The sequence below is a fragment of the Poecilia reticulata genome, linkage group LG14, assembly GCF_000633615.1.
Source record: "Poecilia reticulata strain Guanapo linkage group LG14, Guppy_female_1.0+MT, whole genome shotgun sequence".
Classification (NCBI taxonomy): domain Eukaryota; kingdom Metazoa; phylum Chordata; class Actinopteri; order Cyprinodontiformes; family Poeciliidae; genus Poecilia; species Poecilia reticulata.
This window is the reverse complement of record NC_024344.1, coordinates 19,087,475-19,096,523: the sequence shown is the minus strand read 5'-3', so window position 1 is coordinate 19,096,523 and position 9,049 is coordinate 19,087,475. Positions and strand designations below refer to the sequence as shown.

The 9,049-nt window shown below is 40.4% G+C and overlaps 1 protein-coding gene across 2 annotated transcripts in view; it reads left to right on the top strand.

Moving 5' to 3' along the window:
* The first annotated feature begins 319 nt into the window (after positions 1–319).
* dscama (Down syndrome cell adhesion molecule a) overlaps positions 320–9,049 on the top strand; it is a 101,891-nt gene continuing 93,161 nt past the window's right edge. For both annotated transcript variants that reach the window (XM_008428268.2, XM_008428267.2), the window contains exon 1: positions 320–1,341. In XM_008428268.2, coding sequence (XP_008426490.1) covers positions 1,299–1,341 — 43 coding nt within the window. In that variant the 5' untranslated portion in view covers positions 320–1,298. The remainder of the gene's footprint in view (positions 1,342–9,049) is intronic.

Genomic DNA, 9,049 nt, shown 5'->3' with positions numbered 1-9,049 from the left:
TTTTTTTTGTTCTCTCTCCTAAATGCTTCCATAGCATCAAGTCAGGTGTAGGCTACATCACTACCCCCCTTCCTCCTTCCTCCAGCCCTACACACTAGCAGTGCCAGCAAAAAAAGAAAAAAAAAAAACCAGAAGGATGTCCTGAATTGCTAGATCTCTCTCACCTATTAAAGCAGCCCTGCCTCTGAGTGGGGCACCTTGATCCGTCATCTCTGTGATATAGGGAAAAAAAAAAAAAGAAAAATAGATTTTTTTTTCTTGCTTTCTAACGCTCCTTCAGAGGCTCAGCTGCGCTCCCCCCCTCCCCCCCACCCCTGCACCTTTAAGGCAATGGAGAGGGACAAAAGCGTCTGCGGAGAAGGAGGCGCGGGTTTATTCCAGCGCGCTCTGAGGCAGGGCAGGTTCTGAGCGCAGGGAACCACAGCAGTGCGCAGTGTGTGCGTGGAAGATGCGTGTGCTTGTTGCTCCGCGGACGGAGAGAGGCGGCGAAGAAGAGAGAAGGAGTTTCCAGCGCAGCTAACAATCAACTCCATCCTCTTGATTTTTTTTCTTCTTCTTCTTCTATCCAACTTTTCCCCTCTAACGGCTGGGATGACACATCTGGCTTCACGCTTCTAATTTTTATTTTTAAATCTCATATTATTTATTTTCCTTATTTTTAAAAGGCTTTTTTTTGGTTTGTTTTTATTGTTCTTGTAGTTGGGTGAGCGCAAAAAAAAAAAAGAAAAAAAAAGAAGGTACTTTGTCCTATGCGTCTCCAGCCTCTGACTCAGCGGCAGCAGCAGCGGAGGTGTCGGCACTGCTCACCTGGACCGGAGCGCACCGAGCCGAGCTCGCTCATGTTCCCCGCAGAGCAGCGCTCCGACACGGGCGGACGGCTGCTCTGAGGCCCGGAGCGGTGCGGTCAAGTCCAAACGGCGGCGTAGGGTGTGGAGGGGGGGAGAAGCAGAAGAGACGCTACAGTTGTGGATCTTATACAATATCTGCGGCTGTACCAGGAGACAATCACCAGCAGGAAGAAGCTCTAACCTCCTCCTCTTCATCTTCTTCTTCTTCTTTTTCTCAACGTGCAGGATTGAGGGAGAGAGAGAGAGAAAGAGAGAGAGAGACAGAGAGAGAAGGGAGAGGGAAAGAGATTTGCAAGCTCCGCTTTCTTTCATTGCAACTGACTTGTTGAAGGGATAATAATAATAATTATAATAATAATAAAAATTAAAAAAAAACGGAGAAACAACAAGAAAGAGTGCGTGGAGAGAAGAAGAAAAAGCATTAAGATTGGATATTGAACGGAGCGGGGCATGTGGATATTGGCTCTTATCTTTTCCCAGTGCATCTTGAATGGTGAGTGATGCTTATGCGCACGTCGGAACTTCAAGTTTAGCCTAATTATCACAGCGTCAGGCTGCGGTTCTGCACGGTGCCGGTGCAGGTCTGCGGAGAAAATTCGATTATTTCCTTTTTTTTTTTTTTTCTTTAGTGGTGCTTTATAATCAAACGGATGAGGAACAGGCTGTTGCTATGTCCTGTCACAGGCTATGGGCTCTGTACGTGTGGGGGGCTCAGAGGGGTGGACTGACAGTTCAGTCCGCAGGAGCCCTCATGGAGCTCAAGTGTAAAATTGTTCCAGCATTTCTGCAGGTTCAACATTTACAAATAACCCTTTATGAAGGGAGAAGTGAAGCAGAAAGAGAGGAGAGGGGAGCAAAAAAAAGAAAAAAAGAAATGTAGGCTGGTGATAGGTGCAGCCTGTGCTGCAGAAGCAACATTATGTATTTCCAAAAATATTGTTTCAATTCCTCAATTAAACCTTAACTTTAAGGCTTGAATGACATTTAACAATTATTTAGCTTCATTATTAGCAGCTTCTGAGTGCGATTATTTAGTCCCCATGCTAAACATGCACAGGGCCTCAGTCTGTGTGGCTTTTCCTGCATTTGTTTGCAAATCAACAGCAAATAATCAATTTCTGTTTATAAAACCTGCCTCATGAAGGGATATTAATTGGCAAACAATTTTTTCCTCAATATACTTCAGTGCTTTCTTGGTGCAATCAGCAAATTGTTTAAATCTTGAAGCTGCATTTCTAATTTATTTCAGACAAATCAGTTGTGCCCCTCAGCCCCCCTTATAATTAGAACAATAATAATTGTTTGAATTCAACATGATAAATTGAGTCTGGAAACAAGCAAGTATTTTGGTGGAAATGTGATCTATTTACATGCATTATAAAAATACATGCATGCATTTTTATTGTTTTAGGTTGTTAATAAATTGCTGTAACATGGGATTGCATGTTTCCATGTTTGTTTTTTATTGTTTGTTTTTCTTGCAACATCCAGTGTGTAGCTTAAGAATTACGAATACATAGGTTGTCTGCGCTTTCTTTTTCTTTTTTTTTTTTTTCCGGCATTGCACCCGCCATATTAGAAGCACAGACGTGGAGTCATTTTGAATTGGGGGCGAAAGAAAAAAAAATAAGACAAACCCTTTTATAACCCTTGCCTAAGTGCATATCTAATTAAATGAATCCATGTATCGTTTTTGAGCACAGCAAAGTCCTCGAAAGACTGGCTGGATAAGAAGCTTTCTGCTCACTTTGGAATAAGGGTTACTTTTTATTATGATTGTTACGGCGAATACAAGAATTGAGGAAAGGCGGAGGCTGTGAAGGGGGGGGCAGTGGTGTAGTGGGTGGGATGTGCGTGTGTTGGGGGGCAGATATCAGTTAAACAGAAAAGAAGGATGTTTAAAAGCTCTTCTGGGAGAAAAAATTGAAAGAAAGGGCTTAAAAGTGGCCGGAGTGTGGACTGAGATCAGAGGACGATGCGTCAAGCAAACATGACAGGCAAACCATTTTGTGGCCATGCTAAGGGCTCAGCGAAGACAGACGTTATTTATTTGCAGGGGTAGACTTAGGGAAAAAAAAAAAAAATCAAACATGATTTTCTGGAAACAGATTCTGGAAACAAAAGAGGACGCCGCTGGTTGCTGCAGGACTGTCTCTCTGTACCGAGCTTAAAAAAAAAAATCCCTCTGTTTGCTTTGCTGGTGAATGGCTTTTTCAGTCTCTTTGGTCCAGGCAACAGTGTTGCAAAATGGCTGCTGCTACAGACACCTAGAGGAAAACTTTGAACGGCAGACACAGCCAGTCGTGCAATAGTGATAAATGTTATATAGATAAATGTTATATAAACCTTGCTCTGTTTGACGCAGACCTTCTGTGTCGAGTCGAAGAATTAAACGCAGCTTTTTTTTTTTTTTTAATAATGAAACACCCAGATGCACCATAAACAAGCCTCCCTTTGTATTTTCACTCCTTTTCTTTCATTCGCAATAAGAAGCTGTGACTGCTGATCTCTGATAGCTTTGTTTCTGCCGCCTGTTTGTTGTGCTTGAATAGGCCTGCAGAGATTAAGGGGCTGGTGAGCAGCCTCCATCAGAATGTTTTTTTTTTTTCTTCCTTTTTTTATTATTATTATTTTGCACCTCTTCTGGACTGAGAGCTGCAGCTCTATGAAATGAAAGCTTTTAGAGCTCCGGTCCAGTGCCGGCTGCTGAGGTTGTCTCTATGGAGACCCAGGTAATGAGTGCTGCTGCAGTGTGGGCTTTGGGCAGGAGAAAAACGCTGCACTCCGTTCAGGTGACCCGAGCAACGCTTTCCGCTATATTACAGCCCTTTTACTCCTTCCTTGCAATTACACGATGATTACCTTTCACTACTTGGTCTGATTTGCTTCAATGATCGCATTGATTTGTTTATATTTTGTTATGCCTTTTCATGAAGGAAGAAGGAAAAAAAAACATCTAACTCTGCAATGAGCATTTGTGAGCCCGTCACACGTATCCCCTCCTCGCCCTCCACATCGCCTCTTCCCCGTTTAGCTCCGAATTGCTATTTGCCAATTTGAGGACACATTTGCAAGCTCATCTCCAGCGCATATAAACAATCCACTGCTGCAGAGAGTGAAAGCTGCTGTGGAGTTCACTTCAGCGCCGCTCGAGCCTTTGAAGTGCTCTCGCAAAAGCGCCTATTAAAACCATAAATGTAATAGGAACAAAATATTCTGGTTATTAGGGGACAGAATGGAGGAAGTGGCATAATGTTGTTTTTTTTGGGGAGGGGGGGTTTTGCCCGGCCATGCCGGACTGAAGCAGATGCTCCACCAGACCCTAATAAGCTCTGTAAACATATGGTGGAGATCCTCTGTTGGCTTTTGAATACATTTGTGTCCAAATTTACCTTTCTGTGTGGAACTGAGAGACACATTACGAGATTAGATCTTTTATTATAAGTTCATCATGTAATAAAGTTGAATTTAGGTTGTTGTTGTTTCACTGCACTTGGGTTTAGTGACAGTCTCTGCAAAGTGAACTATTTATTGGATCGTTCATGTTAGGAAAATGCATCTGAGTTGTCTGTCATCAGTAGATAGACTGCTCCCGATAGAAACAGGGAACATTAGAGTCAGTGAAACCCAGAGACAGGAGACGAGGTTGGAATAAAAATATCTGAGAAATGGCCTTCTGTGTTCTTAGATTGGCTTCAAGGAACCTATTGATCACAGTGATTGGTCAAATGATGTGTTACTATGGTTGGATGGTACAGACTTAGGATTTTGTTGTGATTTTTTTTGTGGTGCTATTGTGATAATGATAAAAATTATTATAAAAAGCCGATTGCTTTTTTTTTTTTTTTTAGGTAACTGTATATGTATATTACTGCATTGTAAATTCTTCAGAGCACCACAAACACATTCCAGTTTGAAATAGGCTTCTTTAGGATGTCAACTACTTACAGAAGTGTGATTTATGTCATCAAGCCACATACAGTAACTACATTTAATCATATTTTCAAATGTTCTGATATTTATTGATGCTCTCGTAGGACAAACAAGTGGAGAAAATGGTAAAAAAATCATCTTTCCGATAATACTGTCAGTTTGTCCTTTTATTTTACGTCATTAATTGGAATTTATAGAGGCAACAATAAATCAGATTCTTATCACGATAAACGGTGTGATAACTGCCCACCCCTATGCGTTCCATACTGAATGTGTTTCTGACATGTTGACAGATTCGTGTTTAATTTGTTTCCCCATCAGTTCTTAATCCTGGAGAACAAGACTAATGTTCACTTTAGAAAGTGAGGATCTTACTGGGGTCGGGTATCTGTGCTCTGTGAACGATAAAATATGTTTATCGATACATTTCCTGCAATCCGATATAAGCGACACAGGAGATGCAGTTAAGCCTAAGGCTTTTATCACAGGAGGACCTTGTGTTATTTTCCATATCGGTGAACATCTGACTTCTATGAAATTTCTGCCTTAAAAGTGTAATTCTCAGCTTTTTGGTATCTTAGTAGAAAGCAAAAAGTTTATTTTCCAGATTCTCAATATTAAAGAATAGGTAAATCTCTTCGACACTGTTCATCGTGGAAAATGTCTCGACCTTTACAGAATACAAAAAGTGTTTATTTTTTTCAATTAAAGTGGAAAAAAAAGTTTTGATTCACCAAGAAAACAGAAAGAGACATAATTCAAAAACATTGACAGGAGATACTCGCATGATTTGCTTGATTTGGGTGAAATGGACTAAAGATGCACTTTCAGCTTTTATTTTGGCAGACTTGCTGTAGTTCTACTTCCAAACGGTAGGGGGTAGTGCTGAGAAATAATATTGATGTGCTGCTGGAAGGACGGCAGAAGAAAAGCCTCACAGCAGTTCATTCACAAACCCAGTTTTTCATCAAAATTATCAGATTTTACCAGAACAAACGATTCACGTATCTAGATTTCACCTCAGCATCTAATCATGGCTGCAGTGCTGATGCACTGGTGTTAGAAATGTGTCAGAGTTTTGCTCATATCTGGTCAGAAGCTACTAAAAGTGCATCAAATCATATTAGATTATTATTATGATTTTTAGGGTTGCACTGGCTAAACTTTTGTGGGCTGGTTCCAATATTTGAATATTTTGAAGTTCTGACTTTTCCAGATTTTTTTGTACTAGCTAAAGACGGAAAGGTAATTTTCTTCTAACTTGAGTTCAGCTACCTCTACAGCAAGTTTACAGTAATGGGCTTTTACATATTTTAGTAACAGGCAGCTTTACATGTAATAGCTAAACTAAGACGATTGTAATATTTTGAAGCAGGAGCCCAATTTTTCTTGGATGTTTTCCATGTTTTCTGGTTGAATTTGAAATTGCCTACATCTCAAAAGTTAATATATGTTTACTGAAGTCAAACAAAGTTAACTTAAACTTTGCTGATTGTGTCAAACACGGTTGTTTCATAAATTATGATTCATCAATATTATTTGGAAAACTTTTCTGTAAGGTTTCTTAAGAAACCACATGATAGCAACTTTGATTTTTCAGAAACCCAGGGCAGCCACTTTGATAGAAAACATTTTTCTACAGACGATGATCCCCGCTCGACGGTTCATTTCACAGCAATTGTTTTTTTTATTATTCTTAGATACCGTATTCTGTTCTATTTTATGGTTTTAAACAACTATCACCAGTCGAAACAAGGATGTCTAGAGGTCACGCGAGGGCCAGAGAGAAAGTGGGTCTCTGAAGACCCACGTCTTTTGGTTTACATCTGTCACTTTGCATAGAGGCAGGAAGGGTTGACAGAGTCGCGGCAACACACATCAGCAAACAACAGCCGAGCTCAGCTCTTCAGTCGCACTTTAAAATCAGCACACCAGTCAACTGAATGTAGGCCACGGGGAGCAAAGCTTCAAAACGCTCGGTCTGAGTAAAATGGTGGTCATATTTCCATTGGTTAAATACAAGAACACAGTGAAACAGGTTATTATTTTAAAACTGGACACAATGATTCATTCTTAGTCACTTTTCAGGATTTATTTAAGACTGCTCATGACGACGAATAAATTAAAGAGGCTTTAATCCTTCTGTAAACATGAGAAGTATCATAGCTGGTGCTCTAGGTGGCAGTAAGAAGTAAGACCATTTTTATTTGTTTTAATAAGATGCTGAAGATGTGACATCAGAAAGGATTAGTGACTCACTCTTTTCGTGGACAGAGCGGCGGACTAATCACTTCGGGATTTGTTGGTGCCGTCGGGTCAGGATTCTTTTTGGTTTCTTTGAGGCTCCGCAGTGCGTACGTGTGCCTTGACTTGGCTGTGAGCAGACTCAAGCATATGTTAATGGATGCACATTGAACTGTTAAAGGTTTCATTTAACCCAGACTGGAATGCTTAAGGAGATGATTGTGTGTAGTGAGGCAGAAAAAGAGGGGGAGGTAAAAGGGGGAAGACGGGACACGCAGAGACGGATCATCTTATTTTGCATCTAAAGCTCAAAGAGTCGGATCAAATCGGCTTGTTTTCTTTTTCTTCCAGAAACAAGATGGTGACACAGTCCTTATTCTTTGTACGTGTTATTGTAAATGCAGCAGGCCACCATCTGCAGGAACTACACTGAACATTGGTTGTTGCGCTTTTTACCTTAGTAGTGTGGGTTAATTTAAACAGAGATGCTCTTTTTTTTCCTGCTGCTGAGGTGTAAACACTGTGTTGTGTTTTGAATTAAATATGGGAAAGATATTAGGTTAAATTTGCTAAATTGAAGTGAAATAGGCTAGAAAACAGCTTCCAGATGTTGTAGAGAGAAATATTGCAGATATTAGGAGGCTGTAAGCTTGGTTAGGTTTGTTAACGAAACTGCCCACAGTGTACCAATTTTGCGGTAAACCACCAAAATGTAAAACATAAACAAAACGTTTTAGCAGTCATTCCACCTGCTGCAAAAACTATGGAACATTTTGTCGCAGTTACAATAATGTTGTTTAAGGTATTTATTAATGTTGTTTAAGGTATTTATTTGCAGTGTTTTGATTTTGATAAATAATTTTGCAGAAGTCTGGAACTAACCCCTAATATATCTTTATCAAATAACACAGACATGAAAAGTTAATATCAGATTAATTGACTGGGCTTTTGGCTCAGCTATCTAGCCTGCAGTCTGCTGCTTGTCAGAGCTGCTGATTGTAGCTTGCCAAATATATCTTTAAAACACAATTTCCTGCCTTAAAACACAATGTAAAACACGCCTTAGTTTCCGAACCATATGGAAACATAAACTAGCCTTCTGGTTGGCAGTGTTCAGCCATTACTCGACACAGCTGATGAAAATTATTCTCACTTAATGACTTTCTCTTGCTCATTTTTCCACTTCAGCATGACTTCACTCAGCTCTGTGCAGTTATAAAGGTTTTCCCACATGCAATGTTTGTGTGGTACCAGGTCCATTTTTCAGAACCTGCTTTGCTGACATTCTAAGAGTGCAGAGTCGGGCTGAAGACGCATCAAAAGACTGTTGGTCACCGATTGGCTAGAGGTGTAGTCATAAGGGCGACTCCCTTACCATAAACCAATACGCCATTTGTAAAAAGTCACAAGTGAGTCTGACAAAAAGCCATAGACTGAGCCAAATAGTCAACATGTCCTCCGTTGTTGGGTTGTGTTTTGTTTTTGTGTGGGTTACAGATCACGTCACGATGCTTCAGACTCTGGAGTCACCCAGCTAAATGAAAAACCCACCCAGGACCGTTTCTCAATCATAACAGAGAACCATTTAAACTGTGTAGTTACTACTGCTATTGGCTGTCCTAAAAGTTGCTCGATGATGTCATCGACTAATCTGCATATTTCGTCATGGGCTTTAAAAGGAAAAAAAAATATTGACGTCGGTAAGACAAAACGTGATTAAAAATACTCTAAATATATGTTTGGTGAATAAATGACTGAGGCTGCGTGAATCAAAAGCATAAATTCATTTTAGTGTGGCAGTTTCAGTAAAAAATAAACATTAGGCAACATAAAAATACAAGTTTTAGATTATATTTACATTCTTTGTCAATCAGAGTGGGATCAGCAGTAGCTTTGCACATACATGGAATGGAGTTGATCTCCTCTCTGCCCTGACTGCAGGCTGGGTTTGCTGCACAATGAGGCTGCTGTCAGACTGACCACCTGCAGCTGTCGGGCTGGGAGGGTCTCAGTGCAGCTCTCAC